The following is a 23,711-nucleotide window of genomic DNA, read 5'->3' on the forward strand; positions in this document are numbered from 1 at the left end:
CCCCTCTGTGCACTCTGTCTGCACTTCACACTGCCCCAGGGAAGCAGCCAGCATCATCGACACTTTCTCCATCCCCCCCCCCACCCACATCAGGCAGAAGAGAACACGTACCCCCCCAGGATGAAGGACAGCTTCTACCCCTCTGCTGAACAGAGCTCTCCCAGTTTACCTCACCGTGGTTTATCTGTCTGCACGTTCTCTATAACAGTAACACTGTTCTGCTTGGAACGCTCTGTGAGGAGGGCACATAAGCAAAAGTGTTTCACACTATATAGTAAGATGTAATGATGAGACAGTACTTACACACTCATATAGTGTGTGTGTATATATATATATACACACACACACACTCTCTCTCTCTCACTCACACACAGATGTAGACATACTCTCACACACATATATACAATCACCCTCTCACACTGATATACACACACACAGAGGCAATAACTGGACATATTTTTATTTGAGTAACAAAATGAAATGAGAATTATTTCAATAAATAGAGTCTATATGCAAAGGGTAGAATATACAGAGAGAATTAAACAATACATAAACAGCATATTGGAAAGAATGCTGATATTAGAAATCTAACATTAGGAACACAACATGCTGGAAAAACTCAGCAGGTCAGGCAGCCTCCATGGGAAGAATAACAAATTCTCCACTCAGGTGTTAGTGGCTATGGCGTTTGTAAAGCCTATTTACACTCAGGGGTTAATTGGTCCATCCATGGGATCGAGCTTCTGACTGCTGTAGTATCACCAACATCCTCTACACGTCCTGATTTTAATTATACACAAATCAGAGATGACAAAAATCAGAAGGTTTCAGTTGCTTGTTATGTACTTTCTATGTGTATGTTCAGTGGCCACTTTATTAGGTACACCTGCTCGTTAATGCAAATATCTAATCAGCCAATCACGTGGCAGCAACTCAATGCGTAAAAGCATGCAGACATGGTCAAGAGGTTCAGTTGTTGTTTGGACCAAACATCTGAATGGGGAAGAAATGTGATCTAAGTGACTTTGATCATGGACTGATTGTTGGTGCCAGATGGGGTGGTTTGAGTATCTCAGAAACTGCTGATCTCCTGGGATTTTCACTCACCGAAGTCTCTATACCAGGGGTTCCCAGCCTGGGGTCCACAAACCCCTCGGTTAATGGTAGGGGTCCATGACATAAAAAAAGGTTGGGAACCCCTGCTCCAGAGTTTACAGAGAATGGTGCAAAAAATTTTTAAAAATCCAGCAAGTGGCATTTCTGTGGGTGAAAATGCCTTGTTGATGAGGGAGGTCAGACTGGTTCACGCTGACAGGAAGGCTACAGGAACTCATTACAAAGCTGGTGTGCCAAGGGCACAACATGTCGAACCTTGAAGTGGATGGGCTGTAGCAGCAGAAACCACATGGGGTTTCACTCCTGTTCCTGATAAAGTGACCATTGAGTGACAGAATATTTGACAGTCCTGTTTACCAATCAGTGGGATAACCAGAGGCCGCCAGTGGAGGGCGACTTTGAGGCAGAGGCAGTGGCTGTGGTCTGGTGAATGTTCGAGGCTCTGTATACCAAGCACATTCTACCCCAAACTCACTCCCCACCCTCCTCCCTCCTTCACTACCCCCCACCCTGTTATATTCCTGCTCTCACCCTGACGCACCACCCCCACCCTCCATTTGTAGAATAACACAGTAAAATTATGCTGAGAGTAATAGCTGACAAAAGAATATAGAATTAGCTTATTTATTCAATACTGACTCCTGATGGTTTTGCATAGCTTTGTATTTGGCTTTGTACAACAGAGTCAAACTAAACAACTGCAGATGCTGGAAATCTGAAATAAAAACCAGAAGTTGTTGGAAACACTCATTGGGTCATCAGCCTCTCCGTGAAGAGAAACAGTGAATGTTTCAGCTCAAAGACCCTGTTATCACAAGGTGATACTTCCTAGACTAATTTATGTGCTTTTTTTCCTGATGAAGCGTCATCTAACTGAAACGCTGATTGTTTCATTCTCCACAGATACTGTCTGACCTGCTGAGTGTTTCCAGCATTTTGCCTTCACCACAAGACAAGGCCATTCAGCCCATTGTTTCTGTGACAAGCTATCCAATTAGTCCCTTGAATGGATCTCTCATGCCCTAAAGAGGGGGTTCCCAACCTTTTCTTTGCCACGAAGCCTGACCATGAACCAAGAGGAACCCCTGCTCTAAAGGATGGGTTTTTGATCTCTCAAGCTACAGCATTTAGGCACTTAATTTGTCCGCCGACACTGCAGCTGTGACACGCTACTCTGTCTGCTTTTTACCACCTCGATCCACTTGCATATGGAATGATATGATCTGTATGAATGGCTCTTCACCTATTGTTATCCCAATCCTTCCCCATCTCATTTTATTCCACCACCCCCCCCCCCCCCCACACCCAACAACTCCTCTAGGACTGCCCAACCACCAAAAACTCTGGCTGCAGTTTAAACCGGCTGAAACTCCATCAACCAACAAAGCCTACCCACAATTTAAATGAGCCAAAGCTTTGCCCCCCCCCACCCCGACCCAACCTCAACACTGCACACCAAAACATACCCCCACTCACAATTGGCACCCGCAGTTTAACCCATCCGAAACTCTGTCCCCAACTGCAACCAAAGACCCCACCCACGATCTCAACCTAGTCAAAACTCTGCCCACCCACAATTTAAACCAATCAAAACTCTGTATCCAACCCTGCCCACCCATTAACCCCACCCACAATTTAATCCAATCAAAACTCCACCCAAAGAATGCACCCACAATTTAACCCAGTCAAAAATATGCCCCCAAGTTGGCCCGCCCATAAAACTTGCCCAGAATTCAACCCAGTCAAGACTGCACCCACCAACCCCACTCAGAATTTAACCCAGTCAGAAGCAATTCCCATGAACCCTGCCCTCCCCTAGCACCACTGGGAAGATCCTTCCCCATCCCTCCCTCTGTTGGCACGCCTCTATCTCGGCTTCATCTCCATCCTCGCTTTGTCTTGATCTTCCTCCACTTCATACTCCTCGCTCATACCGCTGGTCAACACCTTGAGCCGGTCAGACGACTGCTGGTAGCGGTCGGTCAGCACGAAGTCGTACAGAATGGCGGCGGCTGCTCCTCCGATGATGGGGCCCACCCAGTAGAGCTGGCGGGGAGGGAGCAAAGGCAGGCGTTACCATGGGGGGCCCCTCCATCGTTGGGAGTGTAGTGTTCTTGCCCGGGGGACTGGGGACGGCAGCTCCAGAGACCCCGGTTCGATTGCGACTTTGAGCGCTGTCGGACTGGAGTCTACATGATCTCCCTGTGACTGCATTTGTGTGTTCCCAGCCCTCCACCCCAGGTCTCCTCCCATATCCCAAACACAAGGGATTCTGCAGACACTGGAAGTTTTGAGCTACACACAGAAAGTGCAGGTCAGGTAGCATCCAGGAGAGGAATAAGCGGTTAGCGTTTCAGGCTGAGACCCTCCATCGGGACTGGAAAGGGAGGGAGGCAGGTGGAGGAAGGGGAAGGAACACAAGCTGAGGAGGAAGGTAGGTGGGTGGGGGTATGAAGAAAGAAGCTGGGAGGTGATTGATGGAAGAGATAAAGGACTGAAAGAGAAGGGATCTGATGTGAGAGGAGAGTGGATCTTGGGAAAAGAGAAGGAAGAGGGAACCAGAGGAAGGTGATGGGCAGTTGAGAGGAAGAGAAGGGGGTGCGAGGGGAATCATAGTGGGGAATAGAAAAAGAAAAAAGGATTTATCTGAGATGTCTATGAAGGTTCTCACTCATCCAAGTGATTGTACATCCGGCAGTAATAAGTCAAGACAACCAGACTTGCTGTGCTGGCTAGAAGCCATTTCACCATTCATCCGAGAGGCTTCTTCAGTCCTGATCTGTGTGGGTAGTTTCCCGTTTATAAACTCTGTCAGTTGTTTAAAGGTATAGCAATCACATGAGGGTTGTTAAGATTCGTAGAGGTAATGAGAGGGTCATTAGTCTCATCTTTATATGAATGGAGGTGAGAACTGTTGTCCACTTTGGACACAGAGAGGACAGGTGGTTTGAAGGAGGGATTAAAGAAGCGATCTTCGTCAAACTGGAAAACCCATCCCTGAACGAGGGGGTGGGTTACAACAGCCATCAGCTACTTACGATACAGTCTTAACATCACTCCCCCAGAGTTTCCACAACAGTTCACCCCTCCATTCATGCAAATGCTCATGACCCTCTCGTTACCTCTACAACTCTCAAAGACCCTCATGTGATTGCTATTCCGTCAAACAACTCACAGGGTTTATAAACCGGAAACTGCCCACCGTGGACCAGAGCTGATGGAGCCTCTCGGATGAGTGGTGAAACATCTTCTGGACAAGGCGGCAAGTCCAGCTCCCTCTCAGCACTGCTCGCTGGGTGGAGCCCGGGCCACCTTTACCCAAGGCCTAGTGGACCGTTGGTTTACAATGTACCATCCGCTCATCCAACTCACCCAGTGATTTCTGAAATCGCCAGTAACGGCCGCCGGACCGAAGGACCGAGCAGGATTCATCCCACATCCGGTGAAGCCGATCTGTGGAGAGAGCAAGCAGTTTGAATAACACACAGCCCTTGGGGAAGGGGTTCTGCAGGCTCCACACACCTGGTGCTGTTTGTCAAGGCAAGCAGAATCTAAACAGGCTTAAAGGGGCCAGTGATGGGCATATACAGTTCAATAGAACAAGCACAGGCCCTTTGGCCCACAATGTTGTGCCAAACTAATTAAAATTAGTAATGAATGGTAAACTACTCCCTCCTACCTAAGCAATGTCCGTGTCCTTCCATTTCCCTCACATTCACCCACCCACCTAAACGTCTCTTAAGTCCCTGATGTCTCTGCCTCCACCACCTCCCAGGCAGGCATTCCAAGCACCCCACCCTCCCGACTCTCTTGTATTAAAAAAAAACTCGCCCCTCTTATCTCCTTTGAAATTGACATTTCTACCTCAAGAATGGTTGAAAAGAGATAAATATTTAATGAATATACTGCTGGGGGCTGGTAAAAAGACTCTTACTAGGAAATGGTTATCACAGGAGAGCCCAACTTTAAGTACATGGATGGAAATTACAATGGACATTTACAAAATGGAGAAAATAACAGCATCTGTTAATCATAAGCTGGAACAATTTGATTCAAACTGGGAAAAATGGTTTAACTACATAATGCCTCATAGGCCTGATTTTATTCTCACAAATCAATGAATCTGTTGTAAAAAAAAAGATCACTCCCTACTTGTACATAGTTCTTTCCTTTTGCTTGTTTTTTCTCTCCACTCTTTTCTATAAGTGTATACCTCAGATAAATACTTTGTGGATATTTTGTGATATATATGATTATATGATATATATGTACAATGTCTGAAATACATCTTATGGAAATGTTTGTTTGATGAACTTCAATAAAAAAATAAATTACAAAAGAAAAAAGAAATTTCTACCCTGGGGAAAAGATTCCAAATATATGAACCTTTATGTTGAAGTTATACAAGACATTTGTGAGGCCTGATTTGGAGTATTGTGTGCACCAAATTAGAGGGTTTAGTAGGTAATTTGGTCACCGACCTACAGGAAAGATGTAAACAAGGTTGAAAGAGTACAAAGAAAATGTACAAGGATGTTGCTGGGACTGGAGGACCTGGGTTACAAGGGAAGATTGACTAGGTTAGAACACAAGTCTGTGGAGAACAGAACACTGAGGGGAGATTTGATAGAGGTATATTACGAGGGATATAGGTGGGGTAAATGGAAGCAGAGGTTGGGTAGGACTACAACTAGAGTTCATGGGTTAGGGGTGAAAGGTGTAAAGTTTAAGGGGAACATGAGGGGAAACTTCTTCACTAAGAGGGTGTGAGAGTGTGGAATGAGCTGCCGGTGGAAGTGGTGGGTGCGAGCTTGATTTCGGCGTTTAAGAGAAGTTTGGATAGGTACATGGATGCTAGGGGTATTCAGGGCTATGGTCTTGCTGCATGCCAATGGGACTAGGCAGCTTAAATGTTTCGGCATGGACTAGATGGGCCAAATGGCCTGTTTCTGGGCTGTAGTTTTCTGTAACTCCATATATACCTCTTATTATTTTTATACATCTTTTCCAGGTCTCCCCTCAGCCTCTGAAAACAACCAAAGTTTGCCTAAGTTCCCCTTCATGCTCCCTAATCCAGGCAGCATCCTGGTGAACGTTCTGTGCACTCTCTCCAAAGTCTCCACATCCCTCCCGTGGTGAGGTGACCGGACACCCGGGTATGATCAGAAGAAATGGGTCTTCCCTAGGGGTCTGTGAGCCGTGGTGCAGAAATTCAAACAATGGAGCAGGCCATTCTGCCCATCTGTCCTGTTCCAGCATCAGCCAAGCCTCTAGCATTGCTGTGGCCTAATCATGATGTACTGGTGTAACCAGAAGTTATATTGATAAGTTAGTAAATTGGTATATTATTGTCACATGAACTGAGGTACAGTGAACACCTTAATTTTGCATGCCACCCATACTGGTCATTTAGTGCACTGAGGTCTTACAAGGGAAAAGCAGTACAAGAATGCGGAATAAAGTGTTACAGAGAAAGTGCAGAGTAGGTAGACAATAAGGTGCAAGGTGATAACGAGGCAGATTATGGGGTCGAGTCCATCTTATCGTACTAGCGGAACATTCAATATTCTGAGTGAAGAACCTCCCTCTCAGATTCCCCTTAAACATTTCACCTTTCATCCTTAACCTATGACCCTCCAGTTCTAGTGTCATTCAACCTCAGTGGAAAAAGCCTGCTTGTATTTACCCTATCTACGCCCTTCATAATGTTGTATACCTCTATCAAATCTCTCCTCATTTTCCTACGCTCCAGGGAATCAAGTCCTAACCTATTCAACCTTTCCCTCAGCTCCTCACATCCGGGAAAAATCCTTGTAAATTTTGCCTTTCAGTCTTACTGACATCTTTCCTTTAGGTTGGTAACAAGAACTTCATGCAATACTCAAAATTAGGCCTCACCGAAATATCATACAACTTCAACACAACGTCCTAGCTCCTGTACTCAATACTTTTGATTTATGAAAGACCAACGGGTCAGAAGCTCTCTTTACAACCCTCTCTACCTGCGATGCCATTTTAAAGGAATAATAGATCTGTATTCCTGATCCGTAAATCTTACCACTCTCCTTCATGCCCTTTGTGGTCACCATGTAAGTCCTTCCAAAGATCAACATCAGTCGCTTGTCTGCTTTAAATTCCACCTGCCATTTTTCACTTGGGTCTCTTCACTACCTGAATCTACAACACCTCCCTCCTCCCTCACAACCACTCCCTGCCCACAACATTCTGCCCGCCAGCGCGCCTCCTCTGGGCCGCCCCTACTCACCGCCATCAGGTGCCCAATGGCAACGGAGAGCCCGATCGCCAGCGGCCCGGAGCCAGACAGGTCAGAGCGCCTCTTGTCCGTGGTGGCGAAGACACAGAGGACCAGCTGGAAGGTGATGATCAACTCCACGCCCAGACCCTGCCCCGGGGTCACGCCATCCGACAGCTGAAAGAGGAGGGGTAGTAGTAGCCACGGGAACAGTGAGGGAACGGCCCCTCCTCCCTCTGAGTGAGTTCCCACCCCCGGCAGTGAAAACGGCAAAAACACGTCCGAAACTGGGGCCCCTCGAATCCACTCCCTCACCCAGTTAGACCGTTAATTGAACTGGAATGGTTTATTATTGTCACTTAGAACATCTTCTCACTACCAGCATCGGGCGAAGGTGCAAAGCTGGAGGTCCCACACGACCAGGTTCGGGAACAGTTATCAGGCTCCTGAACCGGTGTGGATAACTTCACTCACCCCAATACCGAACTGATTCCACAACCTATGGACTAACTTTTAAGGACTCTTCATCCCACGTTCTCAATGTTTATTTATTTATTTATTATTGACATGTGATGAGGATGTTAGGAGAATTCAGGGTGACTTGGATAGGCTGGGTGAGTGGGCAGGTACTTGGCAGATGACGTTTAATGTGAATAAGTGTGAGGTTATCCACTTTGGGAGTAAGAACAGGAAGGCAGATTATTATCTGAATGGTGTAGAGTTAGGTAAGGGAGAAATACAAAGAGATCTAGGAGTCCTTGTTCATCAGTCACTGAAGGTGAATGAGCAAGTGCAGCAGGCAGTGAAGAAGGCTAATGGAATGTTGGCCTTTATTACAAAGGGAATTGAGTACAAGAGCAAGGAAATCCTTTTGCATTTGTACAGGGCCCTGGTGAGACCACACCTGGAGTATTGTGTACAGTTTTGGTCTCCAGGGTTAAGGAAGGACATCCTGGCTGTAGAGGAAGTGCAGCATAGATTCACGAGGTTAATTCCTGGGATGTCCGGACTATCTTACGCAGAGAGGTTAGAGAGACTGGGCTTGTACACGCTGGAATTAAGGAGATTGAGAGGGGAATCTGATTGCAACATAAGATTATTAAGGGATTGGACAAGATAGAGGCAGGAAATATGTTCCAGATGCTGGGAGAGTCCAGTACCAGAGGGCATGGTTTGAGAATAAGGGGTAGGTCATTTAGGACAGAGTTAAGGAAAAACTTCTTCTCCCAGAGAGTTGTGGGGGTCTGGAATGCACTGCCTCGGAAGGCAGTGGAGGCCAATTCTCTGGATGCTTTCAAGAAGGAGCTAGATAGGTATCTTATGGATAGGGGAATCAAGGGATATGGGGACAAGGCAGGAACCGGGTATTGATAGTAGATGATCAGCCATGATCTCAGAATGGCGGTGCAGGCTCGAAGGGCCGAATGGTCTGCTTCTGCACCTATTGTCTATTGTTTATTATCATTATTATTTAGTTATTTAACTTTTGTATTTGACAGTTTATAGTCCTGTGCACAATAGTCTGTTGTCCTTTTCTGCTGTAAGAGGTTTTACATTGATTAACCATATAACCATATAACAATCACAGCACGGAAACAGGCCATTCCGGCCCTCCTAGTCCGTGCCGAACTCTTAATCTCACCTAGTCCCACCTACCCGCACTCAGCCCATAACCCTCCACTCCTTTCCTATCCATATACCTATCCAATTTTACCTTAAATGACACAACTGATCTGGCCTCTACTACTTCTACAGGAAGCTCATTCCATCGTGATTCTATCGTGTTTCTTTCTAGTTACCGTGAATACCCACAAGGAAACAAATCGGAGTGGACTTTGAACTTTGAATACAGTAACAGAGCACAATCACTTCATAAATCAGTTTACTTTGAACAGTAGAGCACAGAAACAGGACGTTATGCTAAGATAATTAAAATGAGGACACCTAATTAAACTAATCTCTTCCATCTGCACATTTATGAGTCTCTTAAACACTTCTGTTGTATTTGCCTCTATCGTATTTGCCTCCACTTCCAGCCATGACAGAGCATTCCAGGCAATCACCCCTCTCTGTGTAAATAAATACTTGCCCACACCATCTCCTTTAAATTTAACTCCTTTCACCTTGAATGTACATCCTCTAGTATTAGACATTTCAACCCTGGGAGAAAGCTACCATTTCTCTACTCTATCTTTGCCTCTCAAAACTTTATAAACCTTTTTTTATAATACTTTTTGTATTTATAAACCTCTGACAGATCTTCCTTCAGCCACCCTTGGACAAGGTGTAGCACCTACTTAGCCCCCCCCCCAATTAAAGTCACATGAGGCCATGGGAGCAGTGGTGGATGGTCATATGAGCAACTGGTACAGATCACATTCCTGGTTATGCCACCACTGACTCCTCTGAAGAGCACTGACAACAACTGGGGCCAACTGTCTTCTAAAGACACTGCCCAGAAGAGGGTAGTGACAACAAACCACTTCTGCAGAAAAATTTGCCAAGAATAATCATGGTGATGGAAAGACCATGATAGCCCACGTCATATGACACGGCACATAATGATGATGTCATACAACATGGCGCATGATGATGATGAACACTAGAATAGAAGCTGTCCTTGACAAAAGAGACTCTGCAGATGCTGGAAATCTAGAGCAACACACAGAAGGCTGGAGGAACTCAGCAGATCAGGCAGCTCTATGGAGGGGTATGAACAGTTGGCATCTTGGGCTGAGACCCTTCGTCGGGACTGCAGTCCTCATCCTCCTTCAGCACCCAGTGTTGCCACTTGCTGGGAGCTACGGCACTTCAGTGAATGAAATCGGTGATGGGCAGAAGTTGAAACAGCCCTGTTGCTCTTCAGACTGCCTGACCCCTCGTTACTTGGAAACACAGATGAGGAGTAACTTCTTCAGCTAGATGTTGGTGACCCTGTGGAATTCACCGCTGATGCACCATCAATAACTCACTCTGAGACGTAAGAAGCGAGGTATCGGCTTTTATTGACTGGAAGAATGAACAACACTACATCCTGGAGAATGAGGCCGGGCTCAGGCCTCAATCGCCTTTATACAGGGGTCTGTGGGAGGAGCCACAGGAGCAGTCCAGACAGGTATATGTAGTTCACCACAACCGCTACAAATGGTGTGCAGGCCAAGTCATCGGGTATATTTAAAACAGAGGTTGATGCGGTACTGTGCAAAACCCTAGATTTTTTTATATGGTTTCAGATGACATGGCCTCCATGGAGTCCTAATCTCAATGTCTGGCCTTACCCTGGATACACAGAAGCAAACAGCACAGCCAAAGTCTGCAGAGGAACTGTGGCAAGTTCTCCAAGATGCTCAGAACAACCTACCAGCCGATTTTCTTATAAAACTGCACGACAGTGTACCTGAGAGATTTGATGCCATTTTAAGGGCAAAGGGCGATCGCTCCAAATATTGATTTGATTTAGTTATTTTTTAACTGTTTACTGCTCTTTATAGTATTTTTTTAATTTAGAAACTTTTCATTTCATTATTTTTGAAAGCATCTTGGCTTTACAGGAAGTTTTTACATGTGCCTGAGACTTTAGCGCAGTACTGCGTGTTCTCAATTAGTAAGGGTTGTTAAATGTTGCCGGGAGAAGGGAGGAGAATGGGGGTTGATGGCCTAATTCAGCTCCTGTGTCTTACGATAACACCATGCCAAATTAGACCATCCTGTTACAGAGCGTGACATTGTAAAGCCCGACCGCGAGGGATCAAAGGGTGAAACTGGGGAAGGCGCACAACTCAAAGGCCGTTTGCGAGGTATAAAATTGTGTTTTGTTGCCAAGTGTCTGTAATAAACAAAATAAATTCAAATCACATGGATTGTTCAATGTGTTTACAGAGTCAATTGCAGACTCTCCAATTTGTGTTAGAAGTGACCAACCGGTTCTCAAGGCAGACTTATCCATATTGATTCTGCCAAAGCTCCCAGATGTTTGAATTTATGGTGGCTTGATACACACAGTCCCATGAGATTGCCATGCTGGAATAAGTTCTTCCAAATAACAAGCTAATATGCACAGGTGGACTCAATACAGCACAAAACAAGGAGGGCCACCTCTAGTGTCCCACCTATCATCTCATCCCTCATGTTAATATTTCTCAACACAAGAAAGCACAAACCAGCAGCTCTACTCTGTTAGGAGCTTGAGGAGATTTGGTACATCACCAAAGACTCTCAGCTGATTGGTGGAGAGGATGCAGAGGGTTGTAGACTGAACCGGCTCCATCACGGGCACAAGCCTCCCCTCTATTGAGGACATCTTCAAGAGGCAGCATCCACAAGGGACCCTCACAATCCAGGGATGCCCTCTTCCCATTGCTACCATTATGGGGGAGGTACAGGAGACCGAGGACTCACACTCAATGATTCAGAAACAGCTTCTTCCCCTCTGCCATCAGGTCTCTGAATGGACCATGACCTCACTGTTCTTTTTGCACTTTCTGTCTTTCCAGTCCAGTGCGAATTATGAAAATAAAGGCTTGACCAGAAATGTCAACTGTCCATTTCCCTCCATCGATGCTGGCTGACCCTTGGGTGTGTTGCAGTTGGCCGTGGTAGGCGATGTTACCACCAATGGATCGGATCAAAGCCCCGGTGCACAATGGAACAACAAACAGCGAAGGAGGTTCCATCAGTAACCCACCCTCAAACATAGCATTAAGAATTAACTCTGACTTTGATTTCTGAATTGGGCTGTTCTGGGTTGCAGACTAGACGTCTGCCCATGAGCTAACAGACAGTGTGAGATACACAAGGTTTTTATGACCTGCTTTGGGCTGCTGAAATTAACAGGCTATATAACCCTCTTCTATTTTAAGCTATGAACTTTGGACACTACACCCCAGGAATGGAGTGTTTTATAACTGACCTAGGATGACAAGAAGACACAAGTCAAGCCTGAATTGAAAAAGAAGCGTGTGTGAGGTTCAGGCTGCTGAGGAATTACACTCAGGAATATAAAGAACCCTCAAGATTTTAGGAACAGCGTTATCCCCTGTGTCATATGGTCAATGAACCCAGAATCAGAATCAGGTTTAACATCACTGGCATATGTCATGAAATTTTCTTTCAGTTAGTCCTGACGAAGGGTCTCGGCCTGAAACGTCGACTGTACTGCTTCCTATAGATGCTGCCTGGCCTGCAGCGTTCCACCAATATTTTGTGTGTGTCATGAAATGTGTCGGTTTGCAACAGCCCTACATTACAATGCATAAAATATACTATAAATTACAATAAATGGACAGAACTGTGCAAAAAGGCTTAGGCACATATACACGGCTAAGGTGCTGAAGACTTTTCCACAGCACTGTAGTAATTTATGTTTTGCACTGTACCGCTGCCTCCAAAAAAAACACAAATTTCATGACACATGAGCGATGATAAACCTGATTCTGATCTGGGTCTCTGTTGTAGACTGAGAGAGGGAAGTGGACGGGGGAGGGGAGTCGTGGTTGGGAAAAGGGGAAGGGAGAGAGGAGGGAGTGGGAAGCACCAGAGAGATGTTCTGTAGTGATCAATAAACGATGTGTCTCAGGGCTGGATCTATCTGCACCCACACCAAACACCACCCCTGGCACTCATTCTCTGCCATCTGCCCCACACCGCTCCCACGGTGTGAACATGTGGGTTTCCTCCGGGTGCTCTGGTTTCTTCAACATAGTCCAAAGAACGTACCTGTTAGTAGCGTAATTGGGCATTGTAAATTGTCCCGTGATGAGGTCGTGTTAAATTGGCGGGTTGCTGGGCAGAAGAGCTGTTCTACGCTGTACCTACCTCTACATTTAAAAAAAATAAAATTCCTACAATTATCTCAGGACATCACAAAACCAGCCACATCCTTTCAAAATGTCTTTCTGATCACGTGATATCATGCACATGGCAAGATCATTGATTCCTACATGTACAGCAGGGAATCAGACCCTTCAGCCCATTGACTCCATCTGACCCACAACACCAATACTAATTTTCCATTAATCCCATTTTATTCCTCCCACATTCCCAGCAACCGGATTTCCCCCACTGACCCACTCACTCGAGGCAATTTACAACGGTCAGTTCCTTCACTGACCCACTCACTGGGGGCAATTTACAACGGTCAGTTCCCCCACTGACCCACTCACTCGGGGCAATTTACAACGGTCAGTTCCCCCACTGACCCACTCACTCGGGGCAATTTACAACGGTCAGTTCCTTCACTGACCCACTCACTCGGGGCAATTTACAACGGTCAGTTCCCCCACTGACCCACTCACTCGGGGCAATTTACAACGGTCAGTTCCCCCACTGACCCACTCACTCGGGGCAATTTACAACGGTCAGTTCCCTCACTGACCCACTCACTTGGGGCAATTTACAATGGTCAGTTCCCTCACTGACCCACTCACTCGGGGCAATTTACAACGGTCAGTTCCCTCACTGACCCACTCACTCGGGGCAATTTACAACGGTCAGTTCCCCCACTGACCCACTCACTCGGGGCAATTTACAACGGTCAGTTCCATCACTGACCCACTCACTCGGGGCAATTTACAACGGTCAGTTCCCTCACTGACCCACTCACTCGGGGCAATTTACAACGGTCAGTTCCCCCACTGACCCACTCACTCGGGGCAATTTACAATGGTCAGTTCCCCCACTGACCCACTCACTTGGGGCAATTTACAACGGTCAGTTCCTTCACTGACCCACTCACTGGGGGCAATTTACAACGGTCAGTTCCCCCACTGACCCACTCACTCGGGGCAATTTACAACGGTCAGTTCCCCCACTGACCCACTCACTCGGGGCAATTTACAACGGTCAGTTCCTTCACTGACCCACTCACTCGGGGCAATTTACAATGGTCAGTTCCCCCACTGACCCACTCACTTGGGGCAATTTACAACGGTCAGTTCCTTCACTGACCCACTCACTGGGGGCAATTTACAACGGTCAGTTCCCCCACTGACCCACTCACTCGGGGCAATTTACAACGGTCAGTTCCCCCACTGACCCACTCACTCGGGGCAATTTACAACGGTCAGTTCCTTCACTGACCCACTCACTCGGGGCAATTTACAACGGTCAGTTCCCTCACTGACCCACTCACTCGGGGCAATTTACAACGGTCAGTTCCCCCACTGACCCACTCACTCGGGGCAATTTACAACGGTCAGTTCCATCACTGACCCACTCACTCGGGGCAATTTACAATGGTCAGTTCCCTCACTGACCCACTCACTCGGGGCAATTTACAACGGTCAGTTCCCTCACTGACCCACTCACTCAGGGCAATTTACAACGGTCAGTTCCCCCACTGACCCACTCACTCGGGGCAATTTACAATGGTCAGTTCCTTCACTGACCCACTCACTCGGGGCAATTTACAACGGTCAGTTCTCCCACTGACCCATTCACTCAGGGCAATTTACAACGGTCAGTTCCTTCACTGACCCACTCACTCGGGGCAATTTACAACGGTCAGTTCCCCCACTGACCCACTCACTCGGGGCAATTTACAACGGTCAGTTCCCCCACTGACCCACTCACTCGGGGCAATTTACAACGGTCAGTTCCTTCACTGACCCACTCACTCGGGGCAATTTACAACGGTCAGTTCCCTCACTGACCCACTCACTCGGGGCAATTTACAACGGTCAGTTCCCTCACTGACCCACTCACTCGGGGCAATTTACAACGGTCAGTTCCCCCACTGACCCACTCACTCGGGGCAATTTACAACGGTCAGTTCCATCACTGACCCACTCACTCGGGGCAATTTACAACGGTCAGTTCCCCCACTGACCCACTCACTCGGGGCAATTTACAACGGTCAGTTCCCCCACTGACCCACTCACTTGGGGCAATTTACAACGGTCAGTTCCCCCACTGACCCACTCACTCGGGGCAATTTACAACGGTCAGTTCCCCCACTGACCCACTCACTCGGAGCAATTTACAACGGTCAGTTCCCCCACTGACCCACTCACTCGGGGCAATTTACAACGGTCAGTTCCCCCACTGACCCACTCACTCGGGGCAATTTACAACGGTCAGTTCCTTCACTGACCCACTCACTCGGGGCAATTTACAATGGTCAGTTCCCCCACTGACCCACTCACTCGGGGCAATTTACAACGGTCAGTTCCCCCACTGACCCACTCACTCGGGGCAATTTACAACGGTCAGTTCCCTCACTGACCCACTCACTCAGGGCAATTTACAACGGTCAGTTCCTTCACTGACCCACTCACTCGGGGCAATTTACAACGGTCAGTTCTCCCACTGACCCACTCACTCAGGGCAATTTACAACGGTCAGTTCCTTCACTGACCCACTCACTCGGGGCAATTTACAATGGTCAGTTCTCCCACTGACCCACTCACTCAAGGCAATTTACAACGGTCAGTTCCCCCACTGACCCACTCACTCGGGGCAATTTACAACTGTCAGTTCCCCCACTGACCCACTCACTCGGGGCAATTTACAACGGTCAGTTTCCCCACTGACCCACTCACTCGGGGCAATTTACAACGGTCAGTTCCCCCACTGACCCACACACTTGGGGCAATTTACAACAGTCAGTTCCCTCACTGACCTGCGTGTGTTCAGGTTGTGGGAGGAAACCACCGCTCCCTGAAGGAAGGGCACAGGGTCATGGGGAGAGCATGCAAACTCCACACAGACAGTGGTCTACGTCAGGATCGAACCCGGGCCTCTGGGGCTGTGACCTGCACCGCGGCCCCCTCTCACACGAGTTAGGGCAAGACGAGAGGGATTGAACGTGGCTGCCTGCTTTGGAGTGCTGGCAAGCCGGTACGTGACCCCCAGACGAGCGGCTCACACAAAATGCTGGAGCGACTCAGCAGGTCAGGCAGCCTCTATGGAGAGGAATAAAGAGTCAATGCATCAGGCAAAGACCCCTCATTGGGACTGGGACAGAAGCCAGAATGAGAAGGTAGGGGAAGGGCAGGTGAAGGGGAAGATGGATGGGGGGGATGAAGTAAGAAGCTGGGAGACAATAGGTGTAAAAGGTAAAGGGCTGAAGAAGAAGGAATCTAATAGGAGAGGACAGTAGACTCTGGTAGAGAGGGAAGGAGGGGTGGAACTAAATGGAGGTAATGGGCGGAGAAGGAGAAGGGAGGCATAAGAGGAGAGGCAGAGTGGTGAATGGAAAAAGAGAAAAGGGGAGGGGCAACAAGAGGAGAATCAGCAGATTCCCATCCTCTGGGCCACGCCATCTTCTTACAACTACCATCGGGCAGAAAGCTGAAATTCCACATCAACAGAGAGACACTGAGACACATTCACAGACCCGCAGGCGCAGAGAGACATGAATATTACACACTCACCCACTCACTGCACTCACCCACACACACTCACCCACTCACACTCACCCACTCACACTCACCCACACACACTCACCCACTCACACTCACCCACTGTACTCACACACACACACTCACCCACTCACACTCACCACTCACCCACACACACTCACCCACTGTACTCACACACACACACTCACCCACTCACACTCACCACTCACCCACACACACTCACCCACTGTACTCACACACACACACTCACCCACCCACACTCACCCACTCACACTCACCCACTGTACTCACACACACACACTCACCCACTCACACACACTCACCCACTCACACTCACCACTCACCCACACACACTCACCCACTGTACTCACACACACACACTCACCCACACACACTCACTCACAGTCACCCACTGTACTCACACACACACACTCACCCACCCACACTCACCCACACACACTCACCCACAGTCACCCACTGTACTCACACACACTCACCCACACACACTCACCCACACACACTCACCACTCACCCACTGTACTCACACACACACACTCACCCACTCACACACACTCACCCACTCACACTCACCACTCACCCACACACACTCACCCACTGTACTCACACACACACACTCACCCACACACACTCACTCACAGTCACCCACTGTACTCACACACACACACTCACCCACCCACACTCACCCACACACACTCACCCACAGTCACCCACTGTACTCACACACACTCACCCACACACACTCACCCACACACACTCACCACTCACCCACTGTACTCACACACACTCACCCACACACACTCACCACACTCACCCACACACTCACCACTCACCCACTGTACTCACACACACTCACCACACTCACCCACACACTCACCACTCACCCACTGTACTCACACACACTCACCACACTCACTCACCCACTGTACTCACTCACCCACTGTACTCACACACACACTCACACAGATATGTAGTCACACACACAAACACAGACAAAGGCATCAATATACACAAACACAAATATACACAAACACAAACACGCACATCCACAAATATACACAAACACAGACATGCACAAATACAAACACAGCCACAGATACACAAACACAGACGCACACATCCATAAATACACACTGAGACAGATTCTTGCATAAGTAAATAATTGTATCAGTGTTGATAGTTTCAGAGATCAGAGGTCATTCGATATCTGGACTTTAACCACAAACTTTTGTGTTTTCTCTATATAATTATTTATTCTTTGTGATTGTTGCATGTCGTGCCCACACCACAGCAAATTCCAAATATGAGTAAACTGGTGAATATAATTGATCCTTGATAATTGAATAGTTGGCGGACAAGTGGCAGGACATTACAGGGAGCCCAGGAGTGGAGTGTAAACACCCACAGGACCAGGGGAATCCCCACTGCCCCCCCCCCCCCCCACCATCACTAACCCCACACATACCCTCCCCCACCCCCCCGCTGCTGAGATCTTACCCTGTGCGTCTCATACTAACAGCCAGGCAGCCCACCTCCACCTCACTGGTTCAGTCCTGCAGACCGCTCGGCCCTTCAAAGCTTTGCCTACCCTCAGTGAAAGGTAAATAAGGTTGCTGGAATGGGAAGTGAGAGGCAGAGAGGCTCTGGAAGAACTCAACAAGTCGGGCAGAATCTGTGGATAAGGAAACCAGTTCATGTTTCAAGTCAAGGACGCTTCCTCAGAACCGAGGGGAGAAACAAGATCAACAATACTGTGCCTTCTCTGTCACCTACCCTTCATTTCTCTGTCCTATCACTATCCCCTTAGTGTATGACATTAATATTCACCTGATTTAAAAGGTTAGATTTATCCCTCCTATCGACCGGCACGTTGATGGGAGTAGGCAGTTTAAATGACTCGGCACAGACTAGATGGGCCAAAGGGCCTGTTTCTGTGCTGTACTATTCTATGACTCTGTGACTCTATGACTCAGGTACGTCAGAACATACAGTGAAATGCGTCCTTTTGCATCATCAGTTGCGATGTGCGGGGGATGGGGGGGACCCCGGCAAGTGTGGCCATGTTTCTGGTACCAGCGTCGCACACCCACAACTGCATAACCCTCAGCCATGGGTCTAAGTGTCTTTGGAAGACGGGAGGAAACCAGAGCCCCAGGGAGAACATACAAACTCCTTACAGACAACGGTGGGAATTGAGCCCCAATCAGTGACGCTGTGCTGCTCTAACAGGGTTAGATGATCACCGTCTTTTCCCCAGAGTCGGGGAGTCTTAAACTAGAGAGCCTGGGGAGAGGAGACAGAGAGCTAGAGAGCTAAAGGGGCATGAGGGGCAACTTTTTCGCACAGAGGGCGGTGGGTATTTGGGATGAGGAAGTGGCAAAGGGGTAAAATTACAATTTTTGAAATGTACACAAATAGGAAATGTTTAGAACATAAGACATACAATATGAGCAACATTTGGCCCATCAAGTTTGCTCTACCATTCCATTAAGGCTGACTTACTATCCCTCTCAATCCCATTCTCCTGCCTTCGCCCCGTAACCTTTGACATCCTTATTAATTAACGACCTATCAACCTCCACTTTAAATATATTCGATGACTTGGCCTCCACATCTGTCAGTGGCATTGAATTCCCCAGATTCACCACCCTCTGGCTAAAGGAATTCTTCCTCATCTCCATTCTAAATGGACACCCCTCTATTCTGAGGTTGTGCCCTCTGATCCTAGACTCCCCCCCCCATAGGAAACATCCTCTCCACGTCCACTCATCTGGACTCTCCACATATTTTCTCAGATAAGGGGCTCAAAACCTCTCACTCTTTTTCAAATGATATTGAGAGTCCGGCCAATATGGTTGATTATTTTATGATATTGTCATTTAAAGTAAAATTGGATAGGTATATGGACAGGAAAGGAATGGAGGGTTATGGGCTGAGTGCGGGTCGATGGGACTAGGTGAGAGTAAGCGTTCGGCACGGACTAGAAGGGCCGAATGGCCTGTTTCCGCGCTGTGATTGTTATATGGTTATATATGGTATCCAGGGTATTAAAAACTGTCCCATTGATATCAATTTAATCCAATTTGATTTAAACATATCAGGTGCTGGTATCAAGTTCATGCCAGCAATCTGCATTGTAACCCCGCATGAAGCCCTTTCTCGGTCAGTCTTAATAGTCTCCGTCCTGTTGCCTGGAGACCAGAGCTCACATGCTTTGGACTCCCGAGCCTGAGATACGAACTCCCAGCTTGTAGAAAGCAACAGATACCCTGTTAATTACCGATAAAGTGTGGTGCAGGAAGACAAATAACACTGTACCATGGCCAGGTAGATCGAGTTTGTAACTGCAAAGAATCCTAGTAAAAATGCCGAAGGAACTCAGCTGGCCGGGCAGCCTCTACGGAGGAAGATGAGGTTTCAGGCCAAGACTCTGCATCAAGGCTGGAAAGTTGGAGTTCAAGATCAAGTTTATTGTCATTTCAACATTACACATGTATACCGCCAAATGAAACGACATTCCTCCGCTCCACGGTGCGTATAACTCACACAAAACACACAAAGTAGTATCACCACAAATAAATTGGCAAGTAATGCGTATTTACATCACAAGTTAAAAAGCAAACGGTACAATGGTACGCGATGAGACCTGGGAGGCAGCAGGGAGTTCAGCGGTCTTAGACCTGGGGGCAGAAGCTTCATCCCATCCTGACAGTCCCTGGTCTAACGCTACGGTACCTCCTGCCTGATGGTGGGGGGGGGGGGGGGTCAAAGAGATTGTTGGACGGGTGAAAGGGATCGTTGCTAAGAGAGGGAGAAGAAGCCAGAATAAGAAGGTAGGGAATGTTGTTCATTCCTTTCTATAGATGCTGCCTGACCTGCTGAGTTCCTCCAGCATTTTCTATGCAGATCGGAGGACTGCTTTGTGGAGCGCCTTCACAGCATCTGCAAGAAGCAGGATTTCCCGGTGTCCAATCATTTCAACTCCGATCCCCAATCCCATTCCAACATGGTGGCCCACGGCCTCCTCTTCCGCCACGATGAGGCCGCGCTCAGGCTGGAGGAGCAACGCCTCAGCTGATGGCGTGAACATCGATTTCTCCAACTTCCGGTACTTCTCCCCATCTCCTCCCCCCCCCCCACTCCCCTCACCCCTTCTTCTCATCACCTCTGCTTGGTGCCCCTCCTCTGGTGATCCAGTCAGATTCCTCCTTCTTCAGCCCTTGACCTATCACCTCCCAGCTTCTGGCATCATCGCCCCTCCCCACCAATCTGGCTTCAACTATTACCTCCTAGCTTGTCCCCCAACCCCACCTCATTCTGGCATCCTTTCCCTTTCTCTCCAGTCCTGAGGAGGGGTCTTGCCCCAACAGGTCTCCAGAGACGCTGCCTGGCCTGCTGAGTTCCACCCGGATATTGTTTGCGTTGCTCTGGACTTCCCTGTGGGCGACACCGTGACAACGCTTTACAGTACCAGCAACCCGGGTTCAATTCCTGTTCTCCTCGGGACCGCCTGGGTTTCCTCCGGGGTCGCTCCAGTTTCCTCCCACGGTCCAAAGAACCACCGGTCGGTATTGGTCATCGTAAATTGCCCTGTGATAGAATTAAATCGAAGGGCCGGAAGGACGTACTTTATTCATTACCGGTTCATTATGTATGTTATTGTTCTGTACGTTATCATTAGTTAAATCTGCAAACCGCTTAGTGTGATTTTCAATGTCGCTGCTGTAACGAAAGAATTTCCCACTCAGGATCAATAAAGTGCTTATTATTAACAGGAGTATCCCAAATAGATAGATAGATAGATAAATAGTCTCACTTTTTAGCCAACAGACTGCTGGAGAAACTTAACGGCGACTCCTTCCGGCAGTTTTTAACTTAATCGCGCCAGCCAGATTTCAGATCTGCGGTCTCCCGCGTCTCTCCTGGCGATAATCTGCCAAAGGCAGTGAAGACGATCTCTATCTCCCGATCCGCCCGTCCGCTTGCTGCACGGGGGCTTCACTCACCTTCCAGCACGGCGCTTGCCCTTTTGGCCCTCTTCTCTTCGCCGCCGGCAGGGCGGGGGTACGGGGGTCTGAGGACACCTTTCAGGATCGGCTTCGTCCCCTCTGCCGTTGGGTTTCTCACTTTATTTTTGGTCTCTTATGCACTACTTACTTGATGATATAGATTCGGGTTTGTTATCACAGCGGAGAGGATTACTTTGAATGCCAGCCGTACAGGTCACTTCATCGCCTCAGTACACCCCAGGCAGCACCGGGGGTGGGGGCAATAACAGTAGAGTTACAGTTACAGGGAGCGCAGTGCAGACGCGCAGTAAAGGCGCAAACCCGAAGTGATTGCCTTAACGCAGGGGGGCTCGGGCTGTGCGGGACGGAAGGTTTATTGCTGGGCGAGTGGGTTTGGTTCCTGAAGGTTGGCATAGCCGGGAAGGGAGGGGAGGGGTGGGGATGGGGATAAGGTCCCACTGTCTTTTAAATGGTCCCGCCGAAGGGTTTCGGCACGAATCGTCGACTCTACTCTTTTCCACAGATGCTGCCCGACCTGCTGAGTTCCTCCGGCATTTTGTGTGTGTTGCTTTGGATTTCCAGCATCTGCAGAATTTCCCTTGCTCCCAAATGAGATTAGCCTGTGACAACCGAGTCTAGCTCCTGGTCTTCACAAGTGGTTTAGCTAGGAAACCCGGCGTTTCGTTTCTACTGACAAGAGAAAGGTTACTGACGCCTTAAAACCCGTCGCTTCGGGCAGATGGGGCTCGTCAGTCGCGGTTGGCGGCTCATCTGGGAGATGGAAAACTCTGATCGCAAACCCCCTCTGTGCCCACTCACAGGAAGGCTTCGGGAGCCAGCCGCGGGGGGTAAATCCGGAGCCGGAGTTGAGTTCATTGCTGACTGACAACTCCTGCGAGGCGTCTGCAGCCAAGCTGGCACCGGTGCTCACTCGGAGACAGGGAGCCTGTTCTAACTGGGGTATCGCATACGCAGCCGGGTCGACCCCGACTAACGGACAGGGTTTATACAGGTACCGTTCTACGCGACAATAATACGCCGATACTCTGTCAATGGTCCTGAAGTAGGTTTCTTTCCGTCCCGGGTCGTTGACCGTCGCTCTCCCCGCCATAGATCCCGACCGACCCGCAAAGTTTCAGAACACCAGCGGCTGGCAGCGTCCTGGGGCACGAAGCCGGGGGGTCGTCCCGTCTCCCACCCCCCCAACCCCCGGCACTTACCGCGTTGAGTCCGAGCGTGCTGTTCCTGGACGGCGGAGTGAGCCCGAGGAGGATTGCGCTGGCGGCCACCCCTCCCAGCACCTGGGCGCCGATGTAGGCGGCCGCTCGGACCAGGCTGATCTGGCAGCCCACCAGCAAGCCGAAGGTGACGGCGGGGTTGAGGTGCGCGCCGCTGATGTGCGCCAGGCACTGGGCGAGCGTGGCGATGGACAGCCCGAAGGTGAGGGCGATCTGCACGATGTCGGCGGGGATGTGGCTCCCCGTCCACTTCGTGGCCGAGCCGATGCTGAGGAAGACGAAGACGGTCACCCCCAGGAACTCGGCCAGCACTGCCCTCCAGAAGGACTGGCGATTGAACTCCCTCATTGTCTCTGCTCAGCACCTCCGGCTCGCCTCCAGGCACAAACCATCCAAGGAATGGACCTCTCCACTCCTCGCAGAGTTGCCAAGTGAGGGAGGGGCCACTCGAGAGACATTATATGGAGGTAGCGGTGGGAGGGGAGAGGAGGCGTTTCCGATACGTTCCGGACATCTCCTTTCTGAACGCCTGTTTGTGCGTCCCGCCTTTGCCCGGTTTGGTGCTCCGTCCGCCGGGAGCTAATGTAACCTCCCAACACCAGGGACCGGCTCCGGTCCTGACCCCGGCTGTTGCCCCCTCCACTGCCCAGACCCCTCGCTGTCTGTGCAACCCCTCCAGCCCCTACACCCCTCCCTATCCCTGTAACCATTCCAGCCC

General features: G+C 48.9%; 1 protein-coding gene and 1 long non-coding RNA gene across 2 annotated transcripts in view; one reads left to right on the plus strand and one right to left on the minus strand.

Moving 5' to 3' along the window:
- Positions 1-444: 444 nt before the first annotated feature.
- Positions 445-23,443, minus strand: LOC140732417 (aquaporin FA-CHIP-like). The gene is made up of 4 exons (XM_073055045.1): positions 22,976-23,443; positions 7,382-7,546; positions 4,489-4,569; positions 445-3,162 (listed from the first exon to the last, which is right to left on the minus strand). Exons 1-4 carry the CDS (start codon positions 23,339-23,341, stop codon positions 2,983-2,985), a joined length of 792 nt encoding a protein of 263 aa, XP_072911146.1. The 5' UTR covers positions 23,342-23,443; the 3' UTR covers positions 445-2,982.
- LOC140732418 (uncharacterized) overlaps positions 22,378-23,711 on the plus strand; it is a 61,795-nt gene continuing 60,461 nt past the window's right edge. The window contains exon 1 of the long non-coding RNA XR_012100075.1: positions 22,378-22,767. This is a non-coding gene — a long non-coding RNA (uncharacterized lncRNA). The remainder of the gene's footprint in view (positions 22,768-23,711) is intronic.

Source organism: Hemitrygon akajei, chromosome 8, assembly GCF_048418815.1.
Source record: "Hemitrygon akajei chromosome 8, sHemAka1.3, whole genome shotgun sequence".
NCBI lineage: Eukaryota > Metazoa > Chordata > Chondrichthyes > Myliobatiformes > Dasyatidae > Hemitrygon > Hemitrygon akajei.

Excerpts from the sequence above, each read along its gene's own strand:
- LOC140732417 (XM_073055045.1), bottom strand. The coding sequence starts at position 23,341 with ATGAGGGAGTTCAATCGCCAGTCCTTCTGGAGGGCAGTGCTGGCCGAG. Across the intron at positions 7,547-22,975 it reads GCACGCTCGGACTCAACGCG|CTGTCGGATGGCGTGACCCC; the intron begins GTAAGTGCCGGG and ends CTCCTCTTTCAG. Across the intron at positions 4,570-7,381 it reads CCATTGGGCACCTGATGGCG|ATCGGCTTCACCGGATGTGG; the intron begins GTGAGTAGGGGC and ends CTCTCTCCACAG.